The 17,669-nt window shown below is 58.1% G+C and overlaps 1 protein-coding gene across 1 annotated transcript; it reads left to right on the forward strand.

Moving 5' to 3' along the window:
* Positions 1-8: 8 nt before the first annotated feature.
* DFFB (DNA fragmentation factor subunit beta) lies at positions 9-17,602 on the forward strand. Its single transcript, XM_060013315.1, has 7 exons — positions 9-200; positions 2,447-2,573; positions 5,604-5,792; positions 6,634-6,713; positions 8,942-9,112; positions 10,360-10,460; positions 16,788-17,602. The coding sequence occupies exons 1-7, from the start codon at positions 78-80 to the stop codon at positions 17,020-17,022; spliced, it is 1,026 nt and encodes a 341-aa protein (XP_059869298.1). The 5' UTR covers positions 9-77; the 3' UTR covers positions 17,023-17,602.
* The last annotated feature ends 67 nt before the right edge of the window (positions 17,603-17,669 follow it).

Consider the following 17,669-nt stretch of genomic DNA (forward strand, 5'->3'; position numbering starts at 1 on the left):
TCGTGGAAACCCCCAGGCGCGGACGCACGGCGCGGCCCGCCGCGTAGGCGCCGCCCGCGGGGCCGGAGCCTCTGAGGATGTCTGCGGTGCTCCAGAAGCTCAAGAGGTTCAAGCTGCGGGCCCTGCACAACCAGAAGAAATTTGGGGTGGCGGGCAGGAACTGCGAGGAAGTGCTGCGGAAGGGCTGCCTCCACTTGCAGGTGCCCCGGGGTCCGGGAGGCGGGGGCCCTCCGCTTGCAGGTGCTCCCCGGGCCGAGGAGCTGGGGGCCGATGGGCTGGGGGCCTCTGCTTGCGGGCGCCCCGGGCCGCGTGGCGGTGGGGGTGGGGTGGGGCGAGTCTGACTGAGCGAGCCTGCCCAGAGCACTCTGTTTGAGCTGGGAAGATGTTGGCCCGTCGTCCTGCACTGTCAACACTGGCCGATCTCAGGCTGCACCGAGCCGCAGTGCGTCCCCGAGTAATGACAGTCGCTGGGAGGGGTCACTGTCCATATCCCCAGGGCGGAAAGCCTGAGCCTGACCACTGCCGACGGCCACGTGCCCGACCTCGGGCTCCATCCTGGCTCCTTACGTGGGCTCTCGTGGAGTCCACCTGTCGCCCTGTGAATCGGGCGCTAACACCCCCATTTCAAAGATGAGGAAACTGAGGCACCGAGCGACTAAGCAACGTGCCATAGACACTGAGGAAAGGCCGGTGTTTAAACCCCGGTCTAGCTACGCCGGAAGCCTCTTAGCCCAGCCTCTGCGGGTGCGGGGGCTGCAGGCGGGGGGCGGGGGAATTGGGGTCCTTCCCGGCTTCTGGGTCCTGGTGCCTGGTGCTGCATCTCAGCAGATGGCCTGAGTGAAGCCTCTGCCCCAGCGCTTAGGAGCCCACCCGCTTGGGAGAAATTTAGGGAGAATAGGAGGTGCTGCTTTTGTGCCTCAAAACCAGGGAGTGTGGGAGACATCTGGGCCCCAGGGAATGCCCATTTCCTGTGCTGCGGAGTAGCCCCCAACCTCCTCCTCTGGCTCCTCGGCCCCGTCAGAGCAGGGGGACTTTGTAGAGAGGCCTGGGAAACTTCCCCCTTCTGACCGTGAGCATCACGACATCTCTGGCCTGAGACCCAGGGACCTGGTTCCAGTGCTCGTAGGCTCAAGTGCTCCAGGGCACAGGCCGTTCCCTGCCTGGCTTCCCCTGGTGTAGAATGAAGGGTTGGGCTCAGAGGCCTCTAAAAGCCCTTTGGCACGAATATTCTAGGTATTTCAGCCATTGTTCTTACCCTTATTGAATTAATTTTCTCGACTGGGCTTAGATCAGTGCTGGGGTTGTGTGTGCATGTGTGGGGTCGGGGAGAGGGGAGGAGTTGCTATTAAAAATGGATATGGGGAGGGGGAAGGGTAAGCTGTGACAAAGCGAGAGAGTGGCATGGACATATATACACTACCAAACCTAAAATAGGTAGCTAGTGGGAAGCAGCTGCATAGCACAGGGAGATCAGCTCGGTGCTTTGTGACCACCTAGAGGGGTGGGATAGTGAGGGTGGGAGGGAGGGAGACGCAGGAGGGAAGAGCTATGGGAACATATGTATATGTATAACTGATTCACTTTGTTATAAAGCAGAAACTAACACACCATTGTAAAGCAATTATACTCCAATAAAGATGTAAAAAAAAATTCGTAAAACTGATTGGTGTCGAGCAACAGAGGACTAAACCTCAGCAAGTTAAGAGTCCTGTGTGCTGATCACACTTCCGTGGCCAGAGGCGGTGGGTCCTGCTCAGTAAAGATGTTCTCCTTAACTCATTGGTGCCCAGGGAGAAACTCGAGCGCTAGGCGATGTGTCCTGACACCTGTCAGGCAATGAGCCTCATTGATGGGGATGTGTTTACGGGCTTAGTGCAAGCAGTCAAGGGTCATTTTTGGAAACAGGCTTGGATTTTTTTTTTTTTTTTTTTTTTTTTTCTGTACGCGGGCCTCTCACCGCCGCAGCCTGAGCACAGGCTCCGGACGCGGACGCGCAGGCCCAGCGGCCATGGCCCACGGGCCCAGCTACTCCGCGGCATGTGGGATCCTCCTGGACCGGGGCACGAACCCGTGTCCCCCGCATGGGCAGGCGGACTCACAACCACTGCGCCACCAGGGAAGCCCACAGGCTTGGATTTTAAAGTGCCCTGGAGGAGCTCGGTTTGAAGGGTCCGAGTGGTGAATCCTGCAAAGCGGTTATCACCGTGTATGTATTTCTATGACTTTCCAGGTCTTAGAACGACCTACAGTAGGTGCCCTTGTTTGGACGTGCTCTGTCCGTGCAGACTGCATCTCGAGTGGGATTCTTTACAGCGTAGTAGTTCCTTCTTGTTCTCTGTGAGGGCTGCAGATGGGAAGACCTCAGGTCGCCACCCCAAGACTGGGCCGCCCGAGATCCAGGAAGTAAGCATCCCACCCTGCTCTCCCCTCCCCCTCTTCTTCCCAGCTCCCCGTTCCTGGCTCCACCCTGTGTCTCTACGAGGATGGCACGGAGGTGACTGGAGATTACTTCTGGAGTGTCCCCGATGACTCGGAGCTCGTGCTTCTCACTGCGGGGCAGACCTGGCAGGGTTGTAAGTGGCGGGGACCTTGGAGATCTGTGGGGAAGCTGGTGCGGCTTTGGAGGTGCAGAGGGCCTGCCTGGGGGTGCCAGCCCCGGGAGGGAGGGGTCCCCCTTACTCTGGGCTCTGAAGGAGGAAGCCCCGGAGGCAGAATCAGATGGCAGTGTTGTCCATCCTCTTGGCCAGGAGGCCAGTGGTCCAGCTGGTTGGTCTATGTGTCTTTTTAAGAAATTCCTTTAGTTTTATCTACATTCATTTGAAGTGTCCTAGTAACCCCTAAGGGCAGAAGGGAGGGCTCTGCGGGTGGGAGCCTGCCCAGTTTTGCGGGTAAGGCAGAGCCAGAGAGAGAGGCTGTCCTGTTCTGCTGGACTTTGTTGCGGAAAATAATCAATAACCAATCAGTAATAAGAACAGAACAGTTTTATCTGAGCCGGACTGAGGCCTATAGCCCAGAAGCCCTCTTCCCAGGTTACTCTGAGAAACTGCTCCAGAGAAGCAGGGTTTTCAGCACAGTTTTATGTCTTGTCAGAACAAAGACCCTTAAACAAGGCAGGGATGCATTTCTCCGAGGTTTCAAAAAAAACCAGACCAGCACGTACACAGTGAGTCAGCATGGGCTTGGCACCTGGGAGGGAGCTTTACGATCGAAGGAGTAACCAGCACTGGTGTCCCAGGAAGAGGGGCATTAATTTTTATCTTTAACATGGATGTTCTTTACTTCTGGTCAGTGTGCCCTTTTCTTTAATAATTAAAGCAGATGTGCAGTGTATGTTTGATCAGCCACAAAAAGGCTGTTTTAGTTAGCATCAAATGCACATTAACTCATGTGGAAGCCAGAACAACGTCCCTGCATCTCAATATGTAAACATTTCTTTTATCAACTGTCTCAGGGATGGGCTGGTGGCTGATGCTGTGCTCAGTGTCTGGTCTCTGTCGGGTTTGCGGACACACCGTCCTTAGGCTCCTGTCGGGGCTGCCTTATTGGAGCAGGTGCTCTTGGAGTTGGTTCTTTGGGGGGGTCTGTGCTGGATGACAAGTGATACTCTGGAGCCATAGGCCGGTGGCCAGGTGTGTGCCCTTTCCCTGGGAGGGTCGTCTGGCCCTTGTGCAAAGGGGCTTCCATTTCAGGAGATGTTTCTGGTGCCTGGGGAAGGAAGTGGAGCTCTGAGAACCGAGGTTGTCCTACCTCCTCTGCCGAAAGGGCGGAGAGAGAAGCCTGAGAGCAGTGCAGGTGTGGCCTCGCCCCTCGGTTGGGACGCTGCTGTCAGCAGTGAAGGTGACATGTCTGCTGTGCGCTCCTAGTGGCAAGCAGCTGTCCTCCTTGTACTTCTAGAGAATTAAGTCTCAATAAAGTTGTTAAAAAAGAAAAGAAAAGGAACTGCACGCCGCTTTCCAGAGCTGCGGTCCCATCTTACCTCCACAGCAGGGACGGGAACGGCCTCTCCAGCTCTTGGCATTGTCGCTCTTTTCACTTTAGCCGTTCTGGTGGGTGTGCGATGGTGTCTGGACTTGCATTTCCCTCCCGACGGATGGTGTTGACCATCTTCTCCTGGGCTGATTTACCATCTGTAAACCTTCCTGTGAAGTGTCTTTTGTCCATTGTCTAATGGGGTGTTTTTTATGGTTGAGTTTTGTGAGTTTTTTCCTAATATATTCTGGATGAGTCTTTGTCAGATGTGTTGTTGACACTGATCTTTTCTCCCAGTCTGCAGCTTGTCTTTTTTTTTTTATAAATATGTTCTTATGACCATTATGCTTTTATTTCTGTGAGAAGGATTCCTAGGAGTAGAATTGCTGAGCCAAAGAGTATATGTGGTTTTTTTTAAATAAATTTATTTATTTTATTAATCTTTTTTGGCTGCGTTGGGTCTTCGTTGCTGTGCGCGGGCTCTCTCTAGTTGTGACGAGCGGGGGCTACTCTTTGTTGCGGTGTGCGGGCTTCTCCTTGCGGGGGCTTCTCTTGTTGCGGAGCATGGGCTCTAGGGGCACAGGCTTCAGTAGTTGCGGCACTTGGGCTCAGTAGTTGTGGTGCATGGGCTCTAGAGCGCAGGCTCAGTAGTTGTGGCGTGCAGGCTCTAGAGCGCAGGCTCAGTAGTTGTGGCATGCGGGCTCTAGAGCTCAGGCTCAGTAGTTGTGGCGCGCGGGCTATAGAGCGCAGGCCCAGTAGTTGGGGCTTGCGGGCTATAGAGCACAGGCTCAGTAGTTGTGGCACACGGGCTTAGTTGCTCCGCAGCGTGTGGGATCTTCCCGGACCAGGGCTCGAACCCGTGTCCCCTGCATTGGCAGGCGGATTCTTAACCACTGCGCCACCAGGGAAGTCCCTGCGGCTTGTCTTTTCGTTCTCTTAACCGCGTCTTTCATGGAGTAAAATTTTTAATTTTGATGAAATCCAACTTGTCCCTTTTTATCCTTCTCCGCGTATGGCTTTGGTGTTCAGTCTGAGACCTTTTCACGAAGCTTTAGGTCTTGAAGGTTTTCTCTGTCTTTCTGCGCCAGTTGCTATGATCATGTGACTTTTCTTGGTTAGCCTGTTGAGGGTGGATCACACTGATTGATGTTTGGACCCTGAGTGGCCCCATATCCCTGGAACGACCCTCAGGACCGTGCGGCCTTTTCCTCGCGTGCGTCTGGACTTCTGTTTGTAGGACGCTGTGAAGCCCTCGGTCCCAAGTGCCTGCTCGGAGGGCTTGCGGCTTTCGGGTGTGAGCGGAAAGGCCCCGGGAGCCAGCAGGACAGTGAAGGGACAAACCTGGAGTGTGAGAGGTCTCGAGGGAGGTCCCAAGACGAGGTGATTTCACTTGGAGGAAGGAAGGCTGAGGGGAAGGGCGGCAACTCGCTTGGGTGGCTTTCGTTTTCCAAACTGCGTCCCGTGTCCTCCCTGTCTGTCCTCACACCAGCCGGGCGCGGGCAGCCAGGCCTAAGGCCCGGAACCCTGGGCTGGTGACTGTCGGGGCAGGGGTCTGGCTGGTCCTGGGGGAGGAGGTGGTCTCCCCGAGGCAGTGCTCCAAAGCCTGGTGGCCTCTCTGTTCCCTTTGGTGGCAGACGTGAGTGACATCAGCCGCTTCCTGAGCGTGTTCCAGGAGCCGCACGCAGAGCTTATCCAGGCCGCCCGACAGCTGCTGTCGGACGAGCGGGCCCCGCTGCGTCAGAAGCTCCTGGCCGACCTGCTGGGCACCGTCAGCGAGAACATCGCAGCTGAGACCAGGGCCGAGGACGCGCCGTGGTTCGAAGGTGCCTCACGGATTCGGGCCTGGAGGGAGCGGGTGGGGAGTGCTTCCTCCGGGCCAGCTTGCTGGGACATGGGATCTGCGTCAGTTCCCATACCAGGGGCTCCCCAAGCACGGGGCCAGGGGCCAGGCAGCCCTGGGACTGGCCGTTTTATTTTTATTTAATTTTCAATTGTGGTCAAGTAGGCATAAGGTAAAATTCACCGTCTTTACCGTTTTCAGGCATATAGTTCGCTGGCATTAAATATCTTCCCGTTGTTGTGCAGCGTCACCACCATCTGTCCTCAGACATTTTCATCTTCCCAAACTGAAGCTCTGCCCACACTGAACATCGCTCCCCACCCTCTGCAGCCGTGGCCCCCAGCCTTCTTCCTGCCCCTGTGATTCTGACTCCTCCAGGGGCCTCGTACGAGTGGGATCGGCGTCTCAGCATTTAATGTGTCCGTGGTTCATCCATGTGGAGGCAGGTGTCAGGATTCCCTTCCTCTTTGAGGCTGCGTGATATTCCATCACCTGGGTGGACCACATCTTCTTTATCCATTCACCTGGGCTGCTCCCACCTTTTTGACTGGCCTCTCAAGCCAGGCGGAGGGAGCCCTGAGCGACTGCAGCCCTCTTGGGAAAGGGGCTTGGAGGTGCCACCAGGCAGGAGCCCCTCGGTGGCCTCTGAGATGCTCCGTGCTGGTGGACCAGACTTCACCACAAATGAACAAAATCCAGGGATAGCGTGCAGGTCCCCATTAGAACGTCTCTAGATGGAGCTGAGCAAAACGGCCCTCACCTTCCGCCCCTCCTGGGAGAGCACGGGCCCTGGGCTCCAGGCGTCTTGTCTCTCCTTCCGGCAGGTTTGGAGTCCCGGTTTAGGAACAAGTCTGGCTACCTGAGATACAGCTGTGAGAGCCGGATCCGGAGCTACCTGAGAGAGGTAGGTCCACACTGATGCTGGGTGTGCCAGGCGGGTTTGGAAGCGGGCTCTGCTGTTGGGACTCTGCTCCAGGGCCAGCATGGATGTTGGAGGAGCGCACAGGCTGGCGTGGGTGCAGGTTCAGTTGCAGGTGCTGGTATAAGTGCTGGGATGGGTGCTGGCGTGGGTGCAGGTTCAGGTGCAGGTGCTGGTGTAAGTGCTGGGGTGGGTGCTGGCATGGGTGCAGGTTCAGGGGCAGGTGCTGCTGTGGATGCCAGTCTGGGTGCAGGTGGACGTGAGCCAGCAATGGATGGGCCGCTTGCCCGGAGAGCCCCCCGCACGGCCGACATCTGGCTTCCACTTGTCAGAGCTCAAGCTGGGTCCGGGGTTGCAGACTTTGCCTCCCTGCAGTCTGCGTGAACTCTCCCTAGGGGCTGTGAGTAGTGAACCCACCTTTGAACGCCTTCATCTGTTGGGCGGTTCAGTTTCGACGTGAACTCATCCCAAGTAGCCGTCTCCGTCCACCATTAGCTTGGATGGACGCCCACACGGTGGGTGGGGAGGGGCAGCTGCTCTTCTGTCCCCAGCGCTGCCGTTGACTTTCCCATCTGTGCGAGGCGCAGCTGTCTGACCTCCAAGAAGCAGCAGCAGGGGCTCCGAGTCGTGGTGGGTCCAGGCTCTGACTCTGGGCTCCCCTCCGGGAGGTGTGAGAAGCAGGCTGATACAGGTTGAGAGCCTGTCTCCGATGGAGACGCACTTCACCTCCGAGGAGAAATGGGTCCTCGGGCCCAGTGCACTCTGTCCCGCTCCTTTTCAGCAGGGAGGTGACCCAGCTGACAGACGACCTTCAGCAGGGCAGGCCGTGGAGGGGACTGGTGCCCGTGGTGCTTTGGGGGTGCGTTGCCCCCTCTCTGGAGGATAACCTGGGTGCTTGACTGGCCCCTGAGGCTGGGTTCTGGGCAGATCTCCTCCACCCTTCATGGGAGGACAGGCGGCAGGGGGTGGGTTTGGGGGCAGCGGCAGGCAAGGGCCCTCAGGCTCTGCCCTCTGTGCCAGCTCCTCAGAGAACTGGCGCTGGAGCCCGGGGGTGGGCTGGGCGCTCCCCGCAGAGGCCCGTGGGCGCCATTGCCCCTGTGCTGCGTGGCTGGACGTCAGCCGTGGGGCGTCTTGTTCGTCCTTTGCAGACACCCGCCCCCCGCACCCCTCACCTGCGCCTGGCTGCACGTTGGTGCCGCAGAACTGCCCACACGTGCTCTGTTGAGATCCCGTTACACAGAAGGAAACCTCAGGACTGGGGTGTCTGAGGTCCTGGGGCCTGGTCCAGATCCCCCTCTCCCCCTGCCCCCATCTCTGCCTGAAAGTGGCCACCCTCAGGCTCCTTCTGTTGCTGAGGACACGCTCCCCGCGCTGGCGGGTGGGCATCTCCAGGGCATCATTCCCAGCCCCTGCTGGATGCAGCCCCCTGTCCGGTGATGACCCATCTGCTGCCCTGCTGTCACTCCCACTGGGCCAGGCGGTCTCCTTGCTTCTGCCCCGCGCTCAGTGTGGGCCCAGCTGTGCCCATGGGTGCGACTCTCCACCTGCGCCCCAGTGGGCGGCAGTGCGCTGCTCACTCCTCACCTGCACACTTCCTCTCGGGTTTCAAAGCAGTGGGCAGTGCTTGGGAGACAGGGCGGCCAGGATGCCTGGAGCTTGAGTTCTTATCTGATTGTGACCAAAGCTCCATCTCACGGGCCCAGAGAAATTTCCCAGCGTCAGACAGGCACAGTCGGTGTGAGCTCAGACCCCCAGACCTCTGGGCCGTGCCGGGACCCCAGGGGGCGGGGGCCGGATCCCCGACCTCGGGGCCATGCCGGGACCCCAGGGGGCGGGGGCCAGACCCCCGACCTCCGGGCTGTGCTGGGACCCCAGGGGGCGGGGGCCGGATCCCCGACCTCGGGGCCATGCCGGGACCCCAGGGGGCGGGGGCCAGACCCCCGACCTCCGGGCTGTGCTGGGACCCCAGGGGGCGGGGGCCGGATCCCCGACCTTGGGGCCATGCCGGGACCCCAGGGGGCGGGGGCCAGACCCCCGACCTCCGGGCTGTGCTGGGACCCCAGGGGGCGGGGGCCGGATCCCCGACCTCGGGGCCGCGCTGGGACCCCAGGGGGCGGGACTCTGAGGGCTGTGGCGTTGGTGGACCGGGACCCCGGCGGCGGTGGGCTTTCGGGCGCATGGCCCGCGTCCAGCGGTGCCCCTGCCTCTTCTAGGTGACGTCTGGCGCGTCCCTGGTTGCGACGGAGGCTCGGGAAGAGTACCTGCGGGTCGTGGGTGCCATGTGTCAGAAGCTCCAGGCCGCCCGCTACAACAGCAGCTACTTCGACAGGGGGGCAAAGGCTGGCTGCCGGCTCTGCACGCCCGAAGGCTGGTTCTCCTGCCAGGTGAGCTACAAGCGCGTGCCCGGGGCCACCCCGGCCAGGGCCTGGTGAGCTGGGGCAGCTCTCGGGGTGAGGGAGGGTCTCAGCCAGTGGCTCCCAGACGTCAGTGGTGTCAGAACCCCCTGGAGGGCTCGTGAGCCCCCTGGGCCCCTCCCGGGGCCTCTGTTGCAGCAGCTCTGGTGAGGCCTGAGAGCCTGCATTTCTGACACGTGCCACAGTGATGCTGGTTCAGGGCCCTCACTTGAGAACCGCTTTGGCGGGCGCGGGCGGCAGGACACAACTGCTCGTGAGCCGAGACCCCACCCTGGTGTGAGAGGAGGGATGGCATTCGTTTGGGTGGCTGATGCGTGTTTTGCTCCCCTGGGAAATCCTGGATGAGAGAGCATCAGGATTGCAGGGTGGTGGCCGGATGTGGCATTTCGGGCTCTGGCTGAGCGTGGCGCCGCGGTGGGTGGCATCAGCTGGAAGCAGCATTCCGAGCTGTGGAGGCGGCTAAGGGCACATCTCGCGCTTTGCAAGCTGTACGTTGCACTTCCAGTAAAATCCACTCCTGCCGCTGGCGCTGGGCCCAGAGTGGGCAGGGGTGGGCACGGCCTCCCTCCCATAGGCCCCCATGCCTCTGTCCCCACCGGGCAGCCCCTCCCACGCGTGACGGGCCCTGAACATCCAAACGCCGTTCCTTCCCAGCTGGCTTCGCGTCACACCTCACACACAGCCGACCTCTCCCTCCCGGGGGGGTGCGCCTGGAGCCTGGCAGTGTGTGTGGCGGAGACAGAGACCAGACCCTTCACCCCGGCCTGGGCAGGCTCTGGGTCAAAGGCCTCTAAGCGAGTCGGGCGGTAGGCTTCCTGCGGGGCGGCTGTGAGGGCCCTCGGGGGCCGGAGTGGGGCTGGGGGCTTCAGGGAGGAGGAGATGTTTTCGCACGTCTCCGAGGCCCAGCCTGTGCAGGGTCTCAGGGAAATGCCGGGAAGCCGTGGAGGAGACAGGAGGGGAGCAGTCGTGTGATGGGAGCAGCATGGGGAAAGCTGGCGCCCCAAACGGCCAATAGGCTCACTTGTCCCCTTCGCAGCCGCAGAGCATCACCCCGGGGTCATGAGGGAATGGGGTGCCGTTCCAGGGCAGGATGCTTTACCTCCTGAACAGACTCTTTATAGGGGCCTGGCCCCGCCAAGGGGTGCCTCTGTCGCGGGCGGAGCGGCAGTGAGATGCTCCTTGGCTTCGTGGCCTTTACCTTCTCTCTTTCGGCCCAGGGTCCCTTTGACGTGGACGACTGTGCTTCCAGACACTCCATCAACCCCTACAGCAACAGGGAGAGCCGCGTCCTCTTTAGCACCTGGAACCTGGACCACGTGTGAGTGCGTGGGGCTGAAGGCCACAACCACAGACCCGGAGTGCACCTGCGACCTGGCGCTGCCCGGCCTCCGCGGCTGGCGGGCTGCCTGGTGCGCCACGCGCCCAGCGCACGTGTCACGGACCCACAGACGTCGTGGGCGTGTGGCGTGGAAGGGGTTGCCGGGATCGTGCGGTGCTGACGCTCCTGGGCTGCGTGGCGGGTGTCACTCAGCGCGGTGGGCTCACATCCCCGTCCGCACCTGTGCAACCCTGCGCGTCCCCTCCCACCGCCAGCGCCCACCTGTGGGCGGAGGCAGTGGTCGGCAGCTGCGGGCCCGGTCGGTGTGGCACGGGCACCCTGTGTGGGGTCCTTGCCTCGCCCAGGGAGTGGGAGCTCTGCGTTGTGACGTGTAGGGCGTTTCCTGCTTCAACCAGGGTTAGCAGGTCTTGGCTGGCAGGATCATTTTATGTGTGTGTTAGCTCATTCTAAAAACAAGGGCAGAACTGGAAAATTTTATTATTTTCACTGAGATGCTTTTCTTGTTGACCCCTGAACAACGTGGGGTTTGAACTGCGTGGCTGCACTTACACGTGGAGTTTTCAGTAGGAAATACTAGAGTACTGCTCCATCCACATCGGTTGACTCTGCGGATACCGAGCCGCGGATACGAAGGAACCCTGCACGCAGAGGGCCTCCTGTAAAGTTACACGTGGATTTTTGCCTGTGTCGGGTGCTGGCTGCTAACGTCCCCTGTCTCCCGTCCTGCGTGTTGCCGGGTTGCTCTCCAGGGTGGTCCCACCGACACCCTCACTGGCTGTGAGTTCACGCGCCCCAGGCTTCACCACCTCTTGGTATCAGTACTCTTTTTGCGTTCTCCCAGTCTGATGGGCGAGAAAGAGATTCTCCTGTTGTAATTCATTTGCCTGATTACTAGGAAGGTTGAACGTCCGTGTGTTTATTGGCCACTTGTGTTCTGTGAAGTGGCTCTTGCTTCCTCTGCTCAGTTTTTACTGGGCTTTGGTTTTCTAATTAATTTGTAAGAATTCTTTACACGTCCTGGTTACTGATTCTTTGGTGGCTCTTTGTGTTACAGGTATGTTTTTACAGTTTGGGCTTGTCTTTCGCTTCTGGGATGTCTTTGATCGTCACGGGTTTAAATTCCAGTGTACTGAGATGTAGCTCTTCTTTTTTGTGTGAAATCCTTCCCTTCATGTATCATGAAGATACCCTAGTTTTTCTCTACTGGTTGGCTGTGCTGTTTCTTACCTGCCTGGAGCACCCCAAGATGATCTCTGGGCTCCATGCCATCTGTCTGCTCCTGTGTTTTCACGGCCCACTAGGGGCCACACCGCCAGCATCTAAGGAGGGAAACAGGCCGGCCTAGAAGAGAACACGGATGAAGCAGCAGTGTGCACGCCAGACCCTGAGTCATGTCTCCTGAAACGTGCCAGTTACACTGCCGCTCTTCTTCTAAATACACATACGTCCACATAGATACACGTACTGGCTTTTAATTTCAAATGTGGTTTTGACAGCAGGCAGCGGGGGTTTGAAAACACTGGTCTGATTGTTTCCCTGAGACGTGGCCACAGGCCCACCCCGACTCTGATGGGGCTGAAGCCACAAGCCACGTGTTTAAATAGTTAAACACTAAAGAGTAACAAACTGTCAGTACAGCACGTGCTGTCCTCCCCCTTGGACTGTGTCACCGCGGCCCAGGCCAGGTTCCTGGTCCCAGGCGGCGGACTTCTCAGGGCTCCGGGACGTGGCCGCAGTGGCCTGCAGTCCACAGCCTGCCCTCTTCTCTCACCCCTCGGGCCCCCTCACACCACAAGGGCTGCACCGCGCATGTGCAGGCTTAGGGGTGCACGTACGGGGGTGCAGCCTGTCCTGGGAGGATGTTCCGCGCCTGAGTTCCGGGCGTGTGGGCTGGGCGGCGGGGCAGGGGTCCTGTTCCCCGAGGGCTAAGGGCGCCTCCTCCAATACCCGGTGTTGCGAGAAGTCTTCCTGTCTGGGATCAGCGCTTCCCTCCCTCTTTTCAAAACCATCCTCGGCCTTTTCCTTAACTTCATTCATTTGCCTTTTATTTTGCATCCCTTCTTTCTGCTTTTTCGGGTTTCTTCTTGCTTACCAGTTAATTTGCATCTCTCCTGTTTTCTGACGTGTACATTTCAGGCTATCAGTTTCATCTTTAGCTGCCACCTGTGCGTTCGGTAATTTTACTGTTTTTCAGGGGTAAGGATTCTGTCATTTCCGTCGTGATGTTATCCCTGCTCCGTGAACTGGTTAGAAGTGGGCATTTGTTTTCAGTTGCCGCCAGGTTCCTAGTTGCCTCTCCTGGTGCCCGCTCGCAGCTGTGGTCACTCACGCCTCCTCTGAGCCTCAGTGGCGGGGGCGTGAGTGCGAGCGGCCTCAGATCTGCGTGGCTGGATTTAAGCTGCTCTGCCGTCTTTCCGCCCCTTTCTTGTCGACTCTGACATGTCTCCGGGTTTGGGTGAGTGTCCCACTTGCTCTTATTCCCATGGGGTCCGAGATGGTCCCATCAGAGCTGACGGCTGCCGTCCTCTGCCCGTGTGGTGATGGCCGTGCTCCCCATCAGCATCGCGCTCTGCCAGGTCAGTGGTGTTGGCACATCCCCAGCGTCTTTCTGCAGCCAGGACAGCGTCTGGCCACTGTGGCCAGTGTTGGTGGAATGAATAGGAAATGTGTTTGGACTTCTTCAGCCCTCTATTCTGGGTTCCCAGTCACCGTTCCGGTCCTTCCCTTTTGGGCCTCCTTTGTGCTTTCTGTGTGTTTAACCGAGTTTTCCTTTTCCGTTGCCCATCACCCCACCCTTCGGTGGTTTGGGAAATAGATGTCTGCTTGTGTTCCCTTAGTGGGGCCCCTGGGAGAAGCACATCGGAAGCAGAACTGTGTCCCCCTTGCCCCCAGGCCCCGTGGAGTCACCTTGGTGTCACCCCCTCTGCTCGCCGTGAGCCCTGCACAAAGTGTGGGCGTGTTCCCGGGGTCGGTCCTCAATTACGCTCACCCACAGATCACATGGCACTCAGCCTCACTCCCTGATGATGAGGGTCCGGGGGTCGTAGAAAGGCCCTGAGCGCTTGTTGAGCTGACGTGACTCCAGGCCGGCGGCCACTTGGCCCGCAGTGCTTTGGAGACATGACACCTCATCTTCTGGCGTCTGTTCACAAGGCTGCCGTCAGTCTCCTCTGCCTTTTCTGTGGCAGCTTTAGACTTTCCCTTTCTCTTTGAAAATGATGCGTATCTAGTACAGATCTCCATTTTAAATTCTGACCGGGACTTGTATTCTCTGCTCTGAAGATGCGTCTGTCTTTAATTTTGGGAAGCTCTTCAGCGTTGATCCTCTGACTCCCCCTCACGTACCTGGACCAGCTCCTCCGTCCTCCTTGTGCTGCATCTGCTCTTACACATTCCCTTTCCCGGGGACTTCCTGCCACAGACTGAACTGTGTCCCCCAAATTCATGTGCTGAAGCCCTAACCCCAGGGTGACTGTGTCTGGGGATAGGCTCTTCAGGAGGTGATTAAGCGTAAATGAGGTTGGAAGGGAGGATCTGATAGGACTGATCTGATAGGACAGTGGTCTCTTAAGAAGAGAGGGCTTGCTCTCCACCATGTGAGGACGTAGCGAGGGGGCAGCCGTCTGCGAGCCAGGAAGACACTTCTCACCAGAACCCGACCACGCTGGCCCTCTGATCTCAGAATCCCAGCCTGCAGAACGGTGAGAAAACTGATTTCTGTTGTTTACGCCGCCCGGTCTATGGTATCTCGTTGCGGTGGCCCGAGCTGACACACTTCCTGTGCGTTCAGTTCACGCATTCTCTCTTCAGCTCTGATGCATTCCGTCTGTGCGTTCAGCATTGAGTACATATTTCCTTTCTACAAGTGCTTTTGGGTTATTTTTAAAAAACACGCTTCTTCATGCCAGTCTGCTTTCATTTTTATTTTTTAGTTTAAATACACTTATTTTATGGTTGTGTGCAAAGAGAGGTCTGGCCTTTGCCCCTGACCCCTGGGAGGTCACCTCTGAGCCCTCGGAGTGTCCTGCCTGCTAGTGTGTCTGTTTCCCTGGGGCCGGGGATCACTGGACAGCCTAACAGTGTGACCAAGGTGGGGGGTTTGGGTCACGTGGTTTCAGCTTGCCCTCTGGGGGTGCTGGGGATGAGGTCAGCTGTGCCCACATGGCAGAGCCCCAGCAAAGACTCTGGGTGCCGAGGCTCAGGGAGCGAGCCTGTCTGCTGATTCTCCATGTGTGTGGTCACCACCACTGCTGGGAGCACTGTCCATGACTCCCTGGGGAGGGGACGGCCGGAGCTGCCCTGGACGCCCCGCCCTGTGTGTCCCTAACCTTGGATGGTTTTAATTTGCATGCTTTCGTGGCTGTAAACTGTAAGTGTGGAGGCTCTCGGGGCCTTCCGAGTCCTTTCAGCGAACTGTGGACCCTGAGGGTGTTCTCGGGGCCCTGAGCTCTGCAGTTGGCGGCAGAGGGAGTGGTCTGTGTTAAGATCCCTGGGGGTTCTGGGGGCGCCACCGTTGGCTGCATCCTTCTGTGCATTGCAGTGCATTCCTTGTGCTTTGCGTGTGTCTGGGCCATGAGTTCGTCCTCGGTGGGAGGTGTCTGCAGACGGCCCGGGTGTCCCCACCGAGCGGTTCTGCATGTTTCCACCAGGTGCCCGGGGCTTTCAGGGGGCTTTCCTTGCTCGCGGGTTCCCTACCACGTGCAGCGTAAAGTTGGACATGTGAGAGGTGGGCTGATGGTCCTGGTTTTCCGCGTGACTGGAGGACGGTCACACTAGTGGTGCCCTGTGACCAGCACCTGCCGGGTGTGCTTACCTCGTCCCTCCACTGCATCAAGCAGACAGGAACCTGGGGGTGCCTGGCAAGGGTTCGCACATTCACCACGCCGGGGAGCCTGACTTGGCCTCCTGGAGGATGAAAGACCCCGCGGGGAGAAGGGCCAGCCCCTGGCCAACCCCCCAGCAGAGTGCAGCCCCGTGACTGGGCCAGGCCAACCCACAGAACCGCTAGGTTTTGGGGGGCTGGTTATGCAGCAGTTGGTAATTGATGCAGAGGCTTTTCCTTCCCCTCACAAAGCCCTGGACCCCCAGCAGCACCTGTTCCTCCCCTAATGGCTGGGGTGGGAATCTCGGCCCACCCCTCCTGGCTCTTGAGGGCCCCGGGGGCCTCCATCAGGACCGGAACCCTGTTGAGCTGTGGAGTGTAGCTCAGTCCTGTGGTCCAGCATTGGTTTCTGTGTCTGCAGAGGGGAGCTGCCTTCTTTCTTTTACTCTCAGATACTTATTTATTGTTACCTTTTCTGTGTCGTGGGGGACAGGATTCTATGCCGGTCTATTTGCCACCAGCCCCCCGAGCTGTGCTGTTTCCAATTCCATCTTGTCAAGTTTACAAGCTTCTAGGCTGGTTACTTAGGTCTTTTGAACTGTTGCTTATAAGTGAAAGCAGTTTACACAAAGATAACATCATGATTGTTTTAAGTGGACACACATATGCGTATAAAAGTACAGGATGAACTTTGGAAAGACACATGTCAGACCCTTAATAGAGATCGTCTCTGGGAAGGGAAGGCGGGAAGTGAGAGCGAAGGCTGCAGCTGGAGGTGACTTTAGCTTCATTTGTAAGATTCTCTTTAAAAACGTTCGTACAGTATCAGGTAATTGCTAAGTCTGCACATAGCCAAAGTGTGAACCAAGGAAGCCAAGTTGTTGGTGAGTGAGTGTGATGGGACTATGGTTGGCTCTCATTTTTCTCTGTGTACTTTTCAGTATTTAAAAAAGTACGCGCTACCTACTTTTATTTACTTATTTAATTTGGCTGTGCCGCACAGTTTGTGGGATCTTAGTTCCCCGACCAGGGATTGAACTCGCACCCTCAGCAGTGAGAGCGCCGAGTCCTAACCACTGGACCGCCAGGGAAGTCCCCCATCTACTTGTAAAATGTGAGAAGCCGGGGTGGCCGGCATCAGGCTCTGCCAGGCTGGCTGGCCCGGCGGGCGTGGCCGCGTGGGGCGCTGCACCCCCGCCAGCCTGTGGAGGGATGTCCCCAGTGCTTGTTCGATGGCCACAGGGTGAGCCCGTTTCAGCGCCCGCCCTGCTCTGTCTGGGACGGCCTGAGTGCAGGTCCTCTGCCGAGTTTAACCATCTCCGCCTGTCTCTCCTGGAAGCCGCCAAGCCTTCATGGATGTCTCAGCCGAGTAGACACCACATTCAACCATCTCTGTGCTTTAACAGAAAAGGAGGCCTGGCAGGTGCCTGGGGTATTGTGACAAATTGGACAGCGGAGACGGCGTCTCTAACCTTGCTTTGCAGGATAGAAAAGAAGCGCACGGTCGTCCCCACGCTGGCCGCGGCCATCCATGACGCCGAGGGGAGAGAAGTGGACTGGAAGTACTTCTACCGCCTGCTCTTCACCTCTGAGAATCTCAAGTTAGTCCACATCGCCTGCCACAAGAAGACCACCCACAAACTCCTCTGTGACCCCAGCAGGATCTACCGAGCCCCGGCGGTGCCCCGGAGGAAGCGGCGTGCTCGCCAGCGCCCGTGATGCAGCCCGGACAGCACGTGCATCCTTCCAACAGGTGCTCCTGTTTTTGTTTTTTTGGCCACTCCAATATTCCCGGAAAACACTTGAAAAAAATCTTCCTACAGATTCTGGTTTGAGCACATTTCTGAAGCTGTCTCCTGACCTCTGCAAGCCCAGCTGCCAGAGGACGATGCTGGTGGCTCCCGGGACACCCAGGCTCAGGAGTGGCCTCCCTCCAGCTTCACCCATGTGTGCGTGCGGTGTCCCCAGCCAGGCGGCTCCCGTCTCACCTGGCCACTCGGGCTTCAGGGAGCTTGTGTGAGCCCTCAGCTCCTCTGGGCCTCCACGCCCCAGGCAAACGCAGTGCTCCGTCCTCTGGTCTCTTCTAAATGCTCGAAAGAGTCGTGACCCTTTTGGGGTAAAATACAAGGATATTCACTGCTGTATTATTTCTAACTGCAGAAAGTGGGAAACCCTGCAAATGTCCGTGGGGCTGCTTGTGGCATTCTGCTGACCCATAGGCAATTGGTGTTTCTATGGGTCCAAAACAGTCAGATAGATAGCATTAATTTCATGACTCAACCTGACACTCTACTCTGTAACAGTTTCGGGCATTTATGTGAGAAGTGGGAAGCTGGCTGTTAAGTGCACGAGGCAGGCAGGTGGCT

The sequence above is a fragment of the Delphinus delphis genome, chromosome 1 (genome assembly GCF_949987515.2).
Source record: "Delphinus delphis chromosome 1, mDelDel1.2, whole genome shotgun sequence".
Classification (NCBI taxonomy): Eukaryota; Metazoa; Chordata; class Mammalia; order Artiodactyla; family Delphinidae; genus Delphinus; species Delphinus delphis.

Excerpts from the sequence above, each read along its gene's own strand:
- DFFB (XM_060013315.1), top strand. The coding sequence starts at position 78 with ATGTCTGCGGTGCTCCAGAAGCTCAAGAGGTTCAAGCTGCGGGCCCTG. Across the intron at positions 5,793-6,633 it reads GGACGCGCCGTGGTTCGAAG|GTTTGGAGTCCCGGTTTAGG; the intron begins GTGCCTCACGGA and ends TCCTTCCGGCAG. Across the intron at positions 9,113-10,359 it reads AAGGCTGGTTCTCCTGCCAG|GGTCCCTTTGACGTGGACGA; the intron begins GTGAGCTACAAG and ends CTTTCGGCCCAG.